This window comes from Augochlora pura, chromosome 4 (assembly GCF_028453695.1).
Source record: "Augochlora pura isolate Apur16 chromosome 4, APUR_v2.2.1, whole genome shotgun sequence".
Taxonomy (NCBI): domain Eukaryota; kingdom Metazoa; phylum Arthropoda; class Insecta; order Hymenoptera; family Halictidae; genus Augochlora; species Augochlora pura.
In genome coordinates this window covers 12748250-12766245 of record NC_135775.1, presented here as the reverse complement: position 1 = coordinate 12766245, position 17996 = coordinate 12748250, and the positions used below count along the sequence as shown (strand labels likewise).

Genomic DNA, 17996 nt, shown 5'->3' with positions numbered 1-17996 from the left:
AATTTCATTTGTAGCACAGAAATTGAATGGAATTATGCACCGGCAAATGTAAAATATACAAAATAAAAATACTAAAAATTCATACATTATTATATTTGTTGTACATTAATTTATATTTAATGTATAAAATATAACGTTATCCTATGCGATCTAACTACTAAATTTGGGCTCGATAAGAAACTTGGGCGTTTCGCGCTGGGCGACGAACGTGTTAACAAGATGCAAGTATAGACCTATATGGTAGGTACCGATTTTTATGGCTTCACTTTATGAAGTTCAATTTTGATAGTTATTTTGTATTCATTATTTGATTATTTTTTATTATTTTATTTGATTGCAATTCTAAAAGAACCACGGAGTTTTAACAATGTCTGTGTTATTAAATTTAAATGTAACGATACGAAATAAAATTGCAAAAACTTACCTGTTGTTGTTAATTGTATTACATCTGCAATTCTTATCGAACATGAAAGGTGGCGCAATAAGAAATTCTGTTTTTATGCGCCATCTTGAGTGAATCACTGAAGTTGTTGGAAATGTTTGGTAGCTTGCATGTTATCAACTGTTTTGTTACGTAATTACAGAAAATCGAAGTAATATTGTTTGGATAATATTGCAACCATTTTAGAAATCATTTAGAATGGTAATACAATATTGCATCAAAAACTGTTTTCAGATTATTATGTTATATTGAAATAACAAACATAAAACGATGATCGATTTACTCGATCGGTGGTGCCCTCTAACTAGCATGTTAAATACCAAATACATCCAATTGCTATGACAACAAACAATCATTTATCGAGGTACTTCGATTTAAATTCTGACATCCTGTCGCACTGACAAGTTACTGTATCGAACAAAGTTGCAATCGTTAGCTTCCCTCGTGCAGAGTTATTTAATTAATTGTTATATCAAATATGTCCAACAACCATGAAGAAGCTAAATTTAGTAGTTCCGAGAGTGAAACAACTTTCACAGGGACGAACGCAGAACATGACACTGATAAATTGTCCGAAAACATTATCAGTTTTACCGAAATTTCACCTGGACTCATAAAAGAAGCACAACAAGAACTTGGTATGATTAAACTGTGCTGGCCGGAACCTGACTTGAGAGAAGATGTTTACCTGAGAACGCTTCCACGCAGTTACAATACTGTCAGCGATAAGGAGAAGGTGCTCGCGTGGTACGCCGAAAACTTTCGACGACAATTTCACATGAAATATCCGGATCGAAAGCCGCTTCTGCTCGTGTGCGAGAATGAGTGCGGCATGCAAGTAAGTTAAATGCAAACTATCGCTAACCAACAAATCAGTCATAAACGAATTGTCCTCTTTATTCCGTGTGCCCATGATATTGTTGATGATCGAATTGTTGCATGTACAAAGCTAGCTATATAATTAACTGGAAAATATGATATGGAAAATGGTGATATATACATACACGTTACTGCAAAACATCACTTCAGTTTAAATAATACTTTTTATTTATTTCTGCGTTTCTTTCAAATTAACTTTTTAAATATTAAATTAGAGATATTAATCGAAAGACTCGAACAATAGTTCGAGTATATCGTTTCTGTCGCGTTCTACCTGGTTTTACTATTCAACTTTACAGAATCGCATTTTTTCTTCCATTTTTAATTTGAGACTTCGTTCTTCGTTAGTCGAGTGTTTCTCGCTTTCTGATGAAACGCATAGAAATTTTTCGATTTTATTAACAACTGCGAACAATTAAGTGTTGTGTTGCTCGAATCGGTTACCTACAGTAGTTTAGTTACGTAGTACCGCATGAAGTTCTCCACCCTGCCTCCTCCGATCGTTTTATTAGTCGTCAAGATGTCGAGTAAAAGTACCGCGGGAGAAACTTTTTCGCGTGCTTTGAACTCGAATTCGTAACAGTTCAAATGGTTCTTGTATTTTTGTACGTAACATTGGATATTTATATTTATACATTTTCTGCACATTTTATAAGACGAGCTTTCACGCTTGCCCGTTTGCCTAATATCAAAATGAAAAGATAACCTTTACAGGAATCGAATAAAAGACATTGAAAATTGATCGATTTGAAAAGAAACGTTCGGACTCGCAATTCCTCTGATAATTCGATGCAGCGAACGAGTTTGAATTTTGCTGTTTTCTCTTTTATATACTAATTTCCTCGCAAAAATGTTACATCCATTTCTCGTTACTCCCTTGATTATTGGTCACTCCTATGATCAGTGTTCGATAAAAGGAATAAGTGTCAAGAAATATACGAATAGGTTCGTGTTTTATTATTTTTCGTGTATTCTCTCGATAAATATTTTCGACTCATTATACAAAGGCATATTATTCATTCCTCATATAAAAATTAAACCGTGTTATAAATAAAATTATGTCGATATTACCGTTAAAAATTTTTTTGAGTCGTTCCTTTACTTAAAGGTTTACGTGTGTATGTATGTGTATGCACGTGTTTTCACTCTCTCTCTTTCTCTCTCTCTCTTTTTATCTAAAAGGTAACGAGGAATGTCGTCTTGCGAACAGATTCTAAAAGTTCTCTCCGCCGTCATTTTTCCCTTTCCATTAAATTCACAACTAATGGAAATATAACTGCATAATAGGAATCTTTCTAATGCACTCGAACCGTCCTCTTCTACGATCTAAATAATAAAAATAAACTTCGCTATACATTTATTCGTACATGCTTCAAACATTCTACAATACATGTTATGCACTTCACGTGCAAGTGCACGGTCACAGTCTTATTTACACGCGCTGTCAAACACTCGACAGCGCTTTTTTCACTTTGGTTTTCTGTTGTGTGTACATGTGTGTCTGTATCTATGTTCAGTATGTTTCGTTAATATAAATACGCTTTGCTACCGGTAAGATTAGGAGGTTTCCCTTCGAAGTACAATTCGAGCATGATAGGAACGACGAGACATGACAAACGTTTTCACACGCGGTCAACGTTCCCACATATTTACACACATATATATTTATATATATATATACATACAAACACACTCATGAACCAATGACGAAAACAACAAAAATAATGGCATTAAATGCTTCGACAGGGTTCGACGATCGATTGTTGCGTGGACGATGCTCGAACGGAAAACTGATTCATCTCACAATTCCGAAATGAGACAGGGTTCAAGAAAAATAAATATTTGACGAAGAACGTTACACTTCGTGGAACGAATCTTACGATAGCAAAGCATCGTGTCAAAGAACAATGGAGAAACAAAAAACGCGATATAGAAAAGGATATGTGTGTGTGCCCATCTGTCTTTTTTAACAATACTAATCGCTTTCTTGTTTGTTTATGTGTGTGTGTGTGTGTGTGCAGAAATTTGTGTCTACGACTATCAGACGAAGTACGCTGCCGTATCCAGAACTGTACACATGGCAGGGGTGCGGAAAATTCGTCAGCGACTATATCGACTACGTGCCGCTGGACAAGCCATTCAGCATAGTGAGTAGTCACAAACATATTACTCGATCGAACAATGTCTTGTTTCTTTCGTAAAGCTAAGCGACGAAGGTCCTTAATTATATATATTCATATATAATTTCTCATCGACATAATAAACATCGCGTTCGTAACCGTTCCATCGGACTTTTTCTTTTTGTTGTGTTCTTCATTTTTGGACCATTTAGTTTCATGCGAGTCGCGTGTAGATACACACACACAGTTCAGGCGCACGCGTCCACGCATACATACCCAGTCATACGCGCACGCACACCTTCCACATATACGACACACACATAACCTTACTCCTTGTTTACCTTATGTAAATAACTCACTAACAGAACACGAGAGGTAGAACTGTTTGGGAAAAAGCGCAGTCTAGAATGAACGGAATGAACGTCGCCAAGACATCCTTTCATTTCATTAAATATATATGTATACAATAATATGCTGCGCGAATAATTAAACCGTGATATATGCCTAACTAAAATCGAAAACGAAAAAAGAAATAAAGATGGTAGATTACCACCCCCTTTTCCCGACCGAGGATAACAGATTTTTGCGATGTCTCGATTCCCGATTTCTTCTATCGCACTACCGGTTCGCATCGGACAACATAATATACGTATATATGAATACGTGTTTGAGTACGTGTATATACATATATATAGTCTTCGAGGCGAACATTTTTCTAAATAGTTTTCCATCGGTCGGATACAGTTTTCTGTGACCGTCAGTGTCACTCGATTGTCGCGAGGACGTTTTTTCCCGCGCAACCTTACGCTAATGAATGATTGAGTACTCGATATTAATTACCTCCCCTAGAAACATCGTAACTCTCACTATAATTACAACAGTCCACTCACAAATTTGGTATATCCTCTTATGTACAAGCTTATTGACAAGCAAAAGATCGGTTACCGACCCTTCTATCTTTTTGATTCGATCCGACTCTATGGGTAACCGGTTAACACGAAAATTGAACCAGATAGGATCAAAGTGGGACTAATATTGAACAAAAGACGAAAGAAGTTCTTTAAGGTTACTAAACTTGAGGAGCCGGTGGTGAGTGGATGGGTCATGACACGATCGTTTGTTCGTTCATATTCTTTGTCTCTCTCTTTCTCTCTCTCTCCCTCTCTGTGGCACACTCATATACATCAAGAAACTAGGTGCGCGAGGCTTAAAAATAAAAACAAGAAGGAAAACAAATCGAAACGTATAGGAAAATACGTTCCGATAAGCGAAGTATGATTGAACGAAAAAAGGAGATCGTGACTTTGTGTAGCGTTAGCTCGAGAAGACGAGCCTCTGATTTACTGTCCATCATTCTATCTCTATCTCTCCCTCACTCAAATACACGCACACGTTCCCACACACTCTCTACCTATCTCGTTTTCGATCCACTGTCCTCGGCGTTCGACGCGGCACGCTCTAACCGCACTCTTTCTAAGATATATATTTAGCATCACAGGAGCTTCTGTCTCTATCTCTCGCCTACTTTCTGCTCTGTTTCGAGCTGGACGACGACTTCTTCCTACACGCCTTCAGATTGTCCAATAGGTATTTGAACTGTATGATCTGTAGTCGCGTGACCGCTGGATCGGAACATTTGTCCAACCATTTGAAGAACTTCTCGCCGTGCTCGATCGCCTCCTCGGTGGTGCATGGCACGTCTCCGGTCGTCTCCATCTCTTCCTCGTCCGGGACCACGTCCATGTTCAGGCTCCGTTTCACGTTCTCGTTGTTGTTGTTATTGTTGCACAGAACATTGTCGAGCATTGCTCTCGCCTTGCTCGGCGATTTCTTGGCGACCGGACTGGGCGCTAGCTGGGTCGGCGTCGGCGTTATCAGCGGGAAGCTGCACTGCTTGTACCACTGCCAGAACCACGAACCGTCCTGCTGATTGATGCTCGGATTGAAGCTGGCCGACTGTTGACCGAGCAGCTGTTGCTGCTGCGTCAGCCAAAGCCAGAGCGCCTCGTCCACCTTCTTGTTGTTCCCGCTCACGTTCCCATCCTTCTTCGGTTTGCTCGACCGTTGGATCCCGCTGTTCTCGTTAGTTTTCCGTGGTGACGCCGGGACCGGCGTCGACGGCGCTTCCGCGGCAGGTGGTAAGCTTTTCCTCGTACAAGACTTCGCAACCACAGAGTCCATTTGAGCGGGCGCAATCGCCGAAATACTGTGTCTTTTGGCGGTGCCACCGTTTAAAGTGTTTGCGGCGTTCGCCAGGCAACCGGCGTTACCGGTGCTGCTTTTCGTGTACTGGAGGCCGTTCTCGACGAGCCCGACAGCGCTGCCGTGCGACAATGCCGGTGACATACTCAAAATATTCTTGGCTAGGGTACCGGTGGCGCCGGACAGCAGACCCAACTGCTGCAGCAGTAACGAACTATTCTCGGGTCTCATGCCCGCCATGCTGGTCATCAAGCCCACGTAATCGATCTTCGGTTGTTTGTTCTCTTGCTTGCCGTCCACATCGGTGCAAACGTCACCGACGAAGGACGTCCCGGCACTGGTCACCACTGATGTTTGCTGATCTATTTTCGACTTCTTCGCGCAAGGACCCTCGTCCTCGCTAGATAAATTCGCCGATCCGCCGGCCAAATTGCCCGTGCCCGTCATATTTGCACCTGAAGACGACGCTGGTGAGTGCGCCTCACTGTCCGGCGTCGATGAGTTCCTCGCCATACCTCGGATTTTGTGCTCCGACTTGCACCAACCTCGTAACGTCGACTCAGGAACACCTATGTCCCGAGCCACCGACGCCTTGCTCTCACCTTCGTGTACCCTCTGTATAGCGTCCATCTTCTCGGATGCGGAAAGTGCCCTTAAGGGCCGCTTCCCCGGTCGTGCCGACTCGCCCCTCATTCCGGCGAGACGATCTTTCGCGCCTTCACGCAAACGATCCTCGTAACCGTTGTCTTCCGTCGTGGTGATTGATTCGTCTAAGATCAACGCTTTTGGATCTATTTTGGTTGCTTTGCTGCGGTCCCTGGCCCGCGATTTATCGCGAACGTCCAACAACCGATCAGGGTCGTCGACGTAAACGTCAAGATTTGTCGTTCTTAGATCCAGGTTGAAAGATTTCAATAGCAACTTTCTATACAACGGAACTACCCGCGCGTTCTTCGATCGCACGATCAGTCTCACTTTGCTGGCCGCACTGATTGCTCAGAGGACCGTCTTCGTTTTTCAACGGTTCTTCTTCCCCCCTATTGTTCCTCTTGGTTCACGCACAACCGACACTGCACACATGCACACTCTCGTTCTCTCTGTCCACCACCGGTAACTCCTCCTCGCGGTTGGTAGCCCCTGTGTGTTAGCGCGCGCGAACCTTCGCCGAGCCTCGAGCGGGTCTTGTGACGCGCGCGAGAAGGCGATCGATCGACGTTCACGTTCCAGATCGCGCCATCCGACTATATCGGGCCTGCGTGTGGACACGCGAGGAATTCCAATTGCTCGTCCGCAATCGAGACGAGTGTCTGTTCGAGGGGACGAGCGCGTACGATGTCCCTCGCTCGCGAAAGAAAACGGGAGCAAGAGAGAAGAGCGGTAGCAGCGGGTCCGAGGGACACCCCACTCGATAGCACCAAGTCCTCTTCTTTTTCTTTCTTCTTCGGCGAAACGTCGAGAGACCGATTCGGTGAACGTTCGATAAAAAACTGTTCCTAGTTAGGTGCGTCGACGGTGGTCACACACGACATTTATACACAGGTACGTAAACACACGCGATACCTCAACCACGATATCACTGAGCGACAAATACCGAAAGCCGACGATTACCGAATAATGGGAACCGTAACACGACGCGAGCCACCAAAGAGATCCGTACGCCGTACCGTTGCCACGGCGTGTGGCAGCGATTCGTATCTCGCGCAGTAGTAAATAATACCGTGTGTAAACGTGGTTACGCCGGTCGGGGGAGGTCCTCCTCCGTGGAATAGCACATGCGCTCACAGAGAGTAATAAAGAACTTTTTTATGAATGAAACAACTCGGTCGGGCGGTTCCCCTCCTCGTCTGCCGCCCACCCCCCTCCTTTGCTACTCTCGTTCTCTCTCTCTCTCTGTCTGTCTGTCTGCCACAGTTTTGCCACTCTGGCGCACTCCGCGCTCGTGGCTTCTCTTTCTTTCTCTCTCTCTCTATCTTCCTTTCGTTTCTCCTTTGTACACGTCCTCGGCGCTAGCGCGAGTAAAACGGGGCACGTTGCTTCGCTGCTCCGGTGCTCTTCGTTCGTGGGTACATCAGCCAATCCGCAGTCCGCGCGGGAAACGATATTATTGCTGTACCACGAGGAATAGCGGCGACTCTGGTTGGAAGGAGATGTCCGGAGGAAGATAGAATCGGGCGAAACAAAGATGGTGATAGACACACACGGGTTCGGCGGTGAGGTCGCGCCGGCTTTACAGTCAGATCGGTTCTCGCCGTCGCGTTATCCGCTTCGGGGTCCCACTTTGATGATGTCCCGGTCGTCTCGGTTCGATTAATTCTTCTCGGGTGTTGGTTCGTGGGACCGTGTACTCTGAATGGGCCGAGCGTGTCGTCTCTGCGTTCTTCTTCGTTGCTCCAATCTGCTCGCGGCAATGTGATGGTTTGTCTGACTAACCGATTGTCCTCTCTGTTTGACTGCTTAGTAGTCGCGTTCGTAGCAAGCGACAATCAAGACAACCGAGCGAGACAGAGCCTGTTGCCAGACCGAAAGGGAAAAAAAGCACGCACAGTGTCTCGACGCAACGAGTCGACGAAAGGACGTTCGTCAAGGACAAACGCGTACAGCCGCGCGCACCAATTCCCGGGAACACTGACAAATTATTTGATTCTTCGCGTTTCCTTTATTCTATGGCTCTCTCCTTCCCCGCGGAAACAGCGAACCTTCAAGTTCACGCAAACGTATCAATGAGACGTGTCGTTCGACGTATCCCGTTCCATGTCACCAGAGAACAACGATCATCGGTCGCAGTGGTTCCAGCACACAACAATCACAGTCTTCACTTTTCCTTCACTCAGGAAAAAACAACCCCGACAAACCGACTAGATTGTAAACTCGTCGAACAACGTGGGCAGGTGTTTATGAGAAACAATTCGGACGCACAATATAATGTGTATATATATATAATAACAATGTATATATATATCTATATATACACAGCACGAGTATGTGTATATGTATATATATGATGACAATCAATCGCGATTTAACAGCCGTGTACTGCTTAGGGTACAAACGAGACCGTGACACCGGCGATCCTCACCTGACGGTGGATCGACCTCGACTGAACCGCCGGTGTGTGCGTTCACCGCGTTTACTGGTTTCGGGGCGCGCGTTGTGTCGCCTCGCGTCGCGCCGCACTACACCGCACCGCACCGCACCCCGTCGCTGGTTCGTTCGCTTCCCTCTCGACCGTCGAACCTGATCGGCGATCAGTCGATCCGCCCGGTTCTACGCCTCGCAGCTAACTGTTCCGTTGTGTGTGCGCACACGGCGATGTACACGTCGGGGCGCACGAACTACCAACGCACGATGTTCTCGCGACGAATCGCGACGCTCAACTGCGGCGGTGGTCGCCGCCGGCTTTCCGCGGACTCGCGACGCCGTTTTCTCCCTCTCCCTCTATTGCGATGGCTTGCTCTCTCTCTCTCACACACACTCTCTATCTCTTTCTTTCTCTGTTTCGCCCCTCCGTCGTTAGCCCCCGCACCCCTCCACCCGGACTTCCCCTTGCCATGCGGTACCGCGCCATTCGGCCCTCCCCTCTCCCTCTCTGATCCTCCGCCGCAGCCCAGCTTGCGCCTCGCCTTGCCATGCCATGCCTTGGCTTGGCTTGCCATGCTTTGCCATGCCGCGCCGCGCCGCGCCGCGCCGAGCCGAGCCGAACCGCGCCGCGCGTCTTGCTTTTGCCTCGTCCCTGCCTCGTCTTGCCTATACCCCCGGCTATTCTACGCTACCTATCCGTCCCTCCCTGACCCAACCCTCCTCCGCCCATAGCCTTTCCCCACAGGTTCACCTCGTCCTCTTCCGTTCCTGTCCCTCGGTCTTCCTTCGTGCTGTCGAACGCGCGCTTCTCTCGTTCTTTACCCCTCTGCGCCCTTATCCACTAAAACCCCTCTTCAGCCCACGACCCTCTCTCGGCCTCTTCTCTCTTCTCAACCGTCGTCGTCGTCGTCGTCGCCGTCGTCGACGTTGTCGTCCTCCTGCTTCCTCCTCCACCTCCTCCTCTTCCACCATCTCCTGCGCCTCCTCTTCCTCCTCCTTGTTCACGTCGCTAGACGATGACGTTGACGTCGACGTCGTCCGCTACCGGTCTTCCGTTCCTTGTCCTTACCAAGGTGACACCAAGCACACGAGGCAACCCTCCGCGCTTACCCTTACATAGGATCCTATACGCAATATCCTTGGTCCGCGAGTCTCTCGTCAGACTTCCTTCTTCCCATTTCAAAAGTTGCCACGAGCTATGTCGATTTCTTTGTCCTCCCCCCCGACGAGAGTTCCGAGGGACGCCTCCGTGTCCGAGTTTCCGGTCCGCGGCCGTGACTACGAGAGCGACGGCCGATGATAGAGCCAGAAAAGACCGAGAGCGGGAAAGCAAGAAGGAACGAGATAGAACCGGACAGGAAACGATGGAATGGAAGAGGAGAGGAAAGCCGGTCGTCGAAATTTACGAGCGACGCGATTTTTTCGCGCGTACCCGAACGCTCGTTTAATTTCCCCGCGATTCCGGGATCTCTCTCCGGGGCTCGCCGTTTTTCCAACCTCTGCTCTCTCCTCTGAAATATAGAGGAGCCGCCGGGAGCTGCACGGAGGGTGGACGGAGGGGCGGAAGGAGGGAGGGACGGCGAACCCGTGGCAAAACCCTTAAATCCGACCCTCCTACCCCCGGCAACGTCGCGCGCGGCCCCAAGGGGAGAGCTGGATTTATGAGCGCGGCCTAAAATCCGTACGCGAGCGAACGCGGCCGTACGAAGTTGCGGAGTAAGGAACGTCGCGGTAATTCGCGGATAAATTTACCAGGCCGCTGGGTGGCAGCGGCAACAGTGACGGCGGCGGCACCGGCGACCAAGCGTATTTACTCTCGTAAATACGCGTGCGGACACCGCAGCCACGTCCGACACCTATAACGTCGATTTCTTTTTCGCGTGCGAGCGGTCGCATCGGCGAGCGAACGAACGGACGAGTCGCGCCCTACCCTTGCCCGATAATTATCGCTCGTTCGGTTGGTCGGCCGTGAACGCCAGCCTTCGGCCTTCTCGGAGTCCCACTTTACAGGAACGACGACGACGACGACGTCGACGTTGGCGATATAGACGGGGCAACCAGAAGCTCGAACAGCACGACACCGACGACGGCGACAACGGCGACATTATATTACCTGCGCGCGGCCCACGGGACGCGCGGGCGAATGCCACGAATGCTACGGATTTTTCGGTCGTTCCAGAAATAATCGTGCCCCGAAATATCGGGCTCTCCTGGTTTGTAACCGAACGTTAAAGGGGAACGAGCGGACGAAAACGGGCGAGAACACCATCGTGAAAAAGCCGTTCGTGTTTTATGTAACGGACAAGCGACGAACGTCTGCCGTGATCACTGAAATCGATTGGTTGCCTTTCGCGATTAATTTGGCATCGATGACGATTCGACCGACAGGAAGGGAACGGTGCTGTTATCGCTCGGTATTGTTATTCCCGAATAACCGTGTGGGATGATTTTGGTCCGCGCATGTTTGCGCGCGTTATAACTGGAATCGGGTGTTTATCGATAAATTGGTACCAACGATAGGGAGATAGTCCACAAGAGAGGGGAATAGAGTGGGAAAGAACGCGAGGAAGAGTGAGAGAGAGAGAGAGAGAGAGCATCGTCGGCGTATTATCGGAGGAACAACGTTACGAAAATATTTCGAACGCGCACGAGATCGAGAAGATAGCGGGGCGGAGGAGCGCGGACGTCACCGGATACACCTTATCGATCTCGATATCGGTGCGGCTGCTGCCTCTGCTGCTGCTCGAGACTCGAGACGCGGTCGGACGTACGGCGGCCGATTAACGAACGGAGAGTCGCGCAAAGGGGAAAGGACGAAGGCGTGAAAGAGAAAGGAGAGAGGAGCGGCGAAGGGGGCGGAAGGGGGGAGAGGGCAAAATCGATCGACACGTCCTCCGGTACGCGGCGAGGCGCACTTTGCGCGCCGCGCACCGACAAGACGAAGCCAGACCGTGTGCTCCTTCGCCACTCGAGCCGGTAACCCGTACAATTAATTTTCACCTGCTTCCCTCGCGGCTCGGCCTTTCGCGGAAGGATGTGCGCGACCGAGCGAACACGACCGGCGGAACACCGACGAGGACGAAGACCGTGCACGCGCGAGCGCTCGTTTCATGCGCGAAGGCGCGGGCACCGTCTGTGTGCGTGCTTACGTGTGTACACACGGCTGTATAAGTATGTGTACATGCGTGCGTGCGTGCGTACGCTACGTGACGCTCGCAGTCTCGGACTTAACGGTCGCCATCGTTCCGCGAAAAAGACACGCGTGTACCGGATGAGACCGGAGAAAACGGCCTGGACTAATTTCGCGACGTATCGTCCGGAATTGACCACTGCGGTCTTCGCTTTGATCGATACCGATGATAAGTCGCCGAGCCAACGCGTATACATGTATGTATATAATATCGGTTTGATTTTTGTTCAAATTTTGTTTAAATGGCAGGGTCAATCTCTTGTGGATATTATTGAATTTATATATTAAAGTTTTTCTATCTTATTAATGTTGATCTCGTGTGGTCGTTCGCACGAACAAAATGTTCGCTAGTTGCTCCAATAAATGTTAGCATCAAATTAAGAATTGTGTCACGCGACATAACTTGATTGAAGAATGTACAGATAATTCAGAAAGCCTTGCCGTTAACATATACGTAAATATCGTACAAGATTACTTTATAAGGTTAATTAGAATGTCGATTTTTAAGAAGAGAACGGATCGTAGGAGTACATTCACCAGCCCTGACAGGTCGTTTTCGCGTAATCGAGAACTGCAAGCAGAGTTGAAGCAGACAGTGGTTAGAGTCGAAGTACAGATGGATTCGATTCTACCTCGTTTACGTTAACACGAACTTTTCGCCTTAAAGGTACACCGCGAAAGTGCCAGGTCAACTTTCATAGAACTAAGGGTGAAAGAGAGAAAGGGGTCCTGTTCTTTTCTCGCCCGCTGAATGGATGGCCTGGTTTATGCATAATAGAAAACCGACAGTCGTGATGTCAATTCTGTAGTATGACAATGGGGGACAGGGGGTATAAAATGCGCGCAAACTCGCCCGATTCCAGTCGCTTTCGACGGTGGAGCAATAAATGGACGAGCCAGACACTAGGTATATTAACGCAGGGCTATCAATTGTCGAGGAGGATTAAGCAGTATAATTGTCGGACAGTTCGATGAACAATAGACCGGGGTAGACTTTCAGTAACGGTCTTGTTTACCGGGCAGAAGAGAATGACGAGTACCGTTCGCCGCGGTCTTAGTACACAATTTTCGTGGAAAGGGTCGTGGGATTAGCTGGACAGAATCGACTATCGGTTTATCCAAGCACGGATTACCCAGCCCTTGCTGTACCTTATTATCGAACGCCAGGTTTTACGACTCTTCTTACGGCCCCGGGGCCAGGCCAAGTCACGTTAAAAGTAGTCCTGTCTCGCGTCGTTAGCGTCCGGGAAACCCCAAACAGTTTTCAATTTTTCCATGGTTGTAAAAACCGCGCGGGACCAATACGGTGCATCTCGCTAAACTGAGGGGTGTTCTCGATCCACCATAAAAGTTCCGAAGAAATGTCCCCGCGAACGACATGCCCATAGATTATTTTTCACTTCCGTGCAATTTTGCCTCTGTGTCTACTTTATAAATTCATCAATGTTTGATTAAAAATTATGTAAAGTAGCAGAGCTATCACTGCGCGATGACAAATTGTGATACCATTGGTCAGTTCTTTGACATAATTAATTTCATATTTATTGGATAAAACATCTTAAAAAATTATGCATGAAAATAAACCAAAGGCTCAGCAATTTATCACCTTATAGCAACTGGTTCCACTAACCTATTCCATTTTTACATAGAACAGCAGAATAATTAGAGTTTGAGAGTTAACGTTTGTAGAAATTATTTGAACATATACCTGTAAAAGCAATTACTCGTAGTTTCGTACAGATATTCTATCGTATAAATACTCTACATTGATGTTTATTTAAATCCCAGTAGCGACAAAATAGTCTGGTCATTGAACTCGTTCGGTTTTAGACATTTGTCAGTTAATTTTATCTTATATCCAGTTTCCGTTTAATCGTCTGGGCATCGCATCTATTCGCGCCGCTGAGCTGCTGATTTGGGCTAAATGAATATCTTGTTACGAATTTAACGGCACTTTTATTGCGCTTGCAATTCGTGCGGAGACGATCAAATATGGAACTGTTTGTTTACTAATTAGGAACTTAATTAAGAACTTAATCAATTTTCAAAACTGATCCAGGAGGATCGAGATTTGCATGTAGGCAGCGGTCATCGATCCGATGCAAGATGGTTGGTACTGTAGCGATTGCGAGTCGCCGGCATTGTAATTAGTTAAATGGAATCAGCTGTACTATATCAAAGGTGGTTGTAACTCGAAGGCAAGGGTCTGCGACGGTACTTGTTAGCGAGGAGCCACCGGGGTTACGCGCGTCTCCCGAAGCCCGTAGAAGTTGGCGCCAACTTCGCAATCGTCCCCCGGTGCGAAACGTTCAACGATCCTGTTCGGACTCATTTGCGAGCGTGGAACGAGACTGCCGAGAGAACACGGTCTACCCCGGTTATTTACGACGAGAATCGCGTCCCCGGATTTTCCGTTGTCCGAGAGACTTTCCAAACAGTGAAATGGAGGATTTGGCTGGCGACACCGGGGCAACGTTGCTTTCGCTTCCGGTTTGGTCGCGTCTCTTTTCGAGGCAACCGCGGGAGGCCAGAAGGGTGTAGGGCAGGGCGGACCGGCGATCGAGCTGGATGCGACTCTAATAATTATACCTCCAGCAGATTTATTTTCCACCGAACTAACAGGTGTTTGGGATAGTTCGGCTCGATATACGCTCGGAATTACCGCGTGATTTCGTTCAACCCTTTCCCGATATCCGCTGTTTAACGCACGTGGCAATGTGCGTAAACAATGAAACAGGGAATCGGGAATTCGGAACAAATAAACAGGGAACCGGCCCCCTAATTGTAGGAATAATTTGTTTGCCCGGAGGCGATACGGTTAGGTAGCCAGTGATGGATTTCGCCGGTTAAGAGGGTGGAAAGACACCAACTAAAAACCTAATAGGCCGTGTAATGGCGAGAACCGGAGAAATAGAGACAAAGATAGGGAAAGAGAGAGAGAGAGAGAGGAAGGTTCGAATGCTGTACGATTACATAGACATTTTATAGCGTTTTGCGATTGGGTTGGCCCAGGGCGCAATTAACAATTCCATAGAGCTCTTAAATCATTCGATCGAGTACCGTTTGCTTTCTTTGTTTCGCTTTACGACCCTAGGAACGGGTAGGTTGGTCGGTTGATGGGCCGCGGAGAGCAACGGTGTTGTGTGGGCCGACCAAGGCACGGGATTAACTTGTCCGTCGAACGGCGGCGGAACGACGAACAACGCAGGTCGGCGTCGTAACGAATGAAAGGTGTTTTTGACCTGGGCCAAGTCGCCATAGAAAAATTTACAATGCGCGCCCTGTACAGAGCTACCTTGCATAGCAGTCACAGGTGTCCTCCGGTCCTATTGTGGTAATCAGCGGCCGTGCGGCGAATGGAAATGAAGCTGCGTTATAACAACAGGGCCGAGAGATATTCCTCTGATCCTGGGGACAAACAGGGTCGAAGCTTCATGGAATCCGCCACTCGGCATATTCGATTATCCTCTTGGTGTCAGTCGCGGGGACCTCATTCCGTTCGGCTGTTTAGCGGCAGGCACGTTTAATCCGCAGACCACCAACCGGTCCCATTTTCCTCGGGAACTTTCCAGCATTTCCTTACGGGACTTTTCAGCACGTATATAACCTACGGGTTCTTATCCAAATCACTTTCAACTTTACAACCTTTATATTTATTTGAGTAGCTGTCAACAGGTGCCAGTCTTTTAGTAAACGTGAGTTGATATTTTGATCACTGCACCATTTTCTACGTATGAAGATGACATAGTTTCCTACTATGTGACAGTAGAATCTGTAACAGTCCGAGGAAACGTGCAATTAAAGATTCAAAAAGGACATAAAGATAGCAGTTTTGGTAAAGTGTTTATTTTTCGTCGCTGACTCCGTTATCATTCCGCGGACGCGGCGTTCGAGCGATACACTGTTTTGGCGCTATACAATAATACAGCGTCGCGTCGCAAGCGGACGGTTGGTGACATTACATATACATATGTGCGAAATTTTGAATCAGACGTATTTTCGCTAACGACTCAACCTTGAAAATTGAATGGAAAAAACTTCGAGCTTCAAACTGTCGTGGTGTCTTTAACTTTATATTTACTAGATTGTCATCCGTTATTCAAATAGTAAATACGATAACCTCTGTCAAAGATTTGACACGATATTTAACAGTCTCAGGCAGGTAACCAGGCAAAAATTAATTACCAGTAATTTGCCAGATAAAATTGCAAAAATATGAATTTTAATTTGAATAATGAGACAATTATTTTTCCAACTAATTGTTTTATTAATAAAAAATTATGTTTCTACGAAGAAAAGCACGTAAACTCACTTATTGTTCGTATCATATCAATTTTAGTCATAATTATTAGCACCGCGGTCGTCTACGTACTTACCAAAGATATGAGCTAATGAATACATTTTTATTTGAATATTCAACTATTGAATATTTAATCAAATAAAAATTTATCTAGATGGTAATAATGATTATTCATTATTCTGCATAAATTATTCGTGCAACTGTTTAATTCGAATAAGTTATTCAAATAGATATTTTTAAATTATTCGAAAAATAATGCTAACAATATTGACTAACTTTGTTTTTCTGTTACTGTATAAGAATATATTTATACGAGTACATTCAGGATTTGTTCATTTCCAAATACTTATACAATTATGAAATTGCTGCTGCCTTTCTCTGCACCCGTAGAAAGATTATTTAGTTATACACCAATGATCAATCTACACAAAACTAAACAAATTTCCGATGCAACATTTAAAAAAAAGAAATATGGAAGAAGTAAATCGATAAACTATGAAAGAAATGTTTTAGATTTCACGATTTTAATTCAAATTGATTAATTTCCCTATGAATTCCTATACGAATAATGTATGAATTTTTATTATATTATATATAATAAAATAATTGAATTTTTATTATATTATATATCATAAAATAATAGAATTTTTATTATATTATATATAATAAAAACTCATTTGGATAAATTTTTATCTAGATAAATATTTCATCGATTTTTACTAATTTCAAACAATCTCTTAGATAAAATATGCTTTGGTTTTTATTGGGAAACTGTTTTAAAATTTGGATGCAGTTAGTCGTCACGCAAAAGTCTAAGTCAAACACTTCTGTCTTAGCCTAATTCAAAAGATAATTATACATAAATGTTAATAGCAGAAAAGAAACTGCTTAAAAATTACACCATTTTAAGAATTACACTTACAATTGATGATTCCGGATCGGAATATCCCATTAAATATGTAAATAAAAAAATTAAATTATAATGGTTCGAAAGAAATAATTAGTAATCTAGCAATCATTGTGCAGATTAAAACAAAATCGTGAAACTCCATTTCGAGCAGAATCGGATTATTTTCTGTGCAGCAAACCCCTTCGCTATGGGGGACATTGTTCCCGATCGGTTTCCGACGAATGCCGTCGAAATTAAGGCGTGACTCATCCGAGCAGACGATCGAATCGACCATCGGAAAATCGTGGAAAAGAAATCGCGGAGCAAGAACGCATGCCAACCGTAGACCTCCAGACCTCCAGCTTTGACGAAGACGAATGTTCGCGTCTCGCGCATTCGAAACGTCACACAGTGGTCTGGCAAAGCCAAAATTATTTGAACGTTGTTTCAAGGTTTAATGTCGTAGTGTAATAGGTCATTGAATTCGCCTTGACACCAGCTAGGATGTTACCGAGTCAAAAGTATGAATTAACATTTAAAAAATTGGCCAATCACCATTTTTTATAAAAAAACTTATTTCTCCAAGTTTTTTATATTTTAATTGGTAGAAAAATGAATACTGATCAACTTTTGTTACGAACATTTTTGACAAGATCATCGAAAATGTTTAAAAAATCATGCTTAGTCTTGGAGTGGATACGAGCATTGAATGACGAGTGCGTTTACCGCTTGACAGCTTACTGAAGCGTCGAAATACATCTCGAGTGTCATTTTTGAAATAACATAGAGCCGAGGGATGTAGAGGGACGTCTTTGAAATTGAAATGTCCTTAATAAAAATTGAATTAGTTCTCATATAAAATAAATCTCATCTAAAAGTTTTCAACAGTTTTTTTG

At 45.4% G+C, this 17996-nt stretch overlaps 2 protein-coding genes across 2 annotated transcripts; one reads left to right on the top strand and one right to left on the bottom strand.

Annotated features, from left to right (window-relative positions):
• The first annotated feature begins 920 nt into the window (after nt 1-920).
• On the top strand, nt 921-3522 carry LOC144468397 (dynein regulatory complex subunit 7). The gene is made up of 2 exons (XM_078177831.1): nt 921-1280; nt 3343-3522. The coding sequence occupies exons 1-2, from the start codon at nt 921-923 to the stop codon at nt 3520-3522; spliced, it is 540 nt and encodes a 179-aa protein (XP_078033957.1).
• Nucleotides 2158-8345, bottom strand: Dan (protein distal antenna). The gene has a single exon (XM_078177859.1). The coding sequence runs from the start codon at nt 6334-6336 to the stop codon at nt 4963-4965; it is 1374 nt and encodes a 457-aa protein (XP_078033985.1). The 5' UTR covers nt 6337-8345; the 3' UTR covers nt 2158-4962.
• Between the last annotated feature and the right edge of the window lie 9651 nt (nt 8346-17996).

Coding starts and splice junctions, on each gene's coding strand:
- LOC144468397 (XM_078177831.1), top strand. CDS start 921: ATGTCCAACAACCATGAAGAAGCTAAATTTAGTAGTTCCGAGAGTGAA. Junction 1,281..3,342: donor AGAATGAGTGCGGCATGCAA/GTAAGTTAAATG, acceptor GTGTGTGTGCAG/AAATTTGTGTCTACGACTAT.
- Dan (XM_078177859.1), bottom strand. CDS start 6,336: ATGAGGGGCGAGTCGGCACGACCGGGGAAGCGGCCCTTAAGGGCACTT.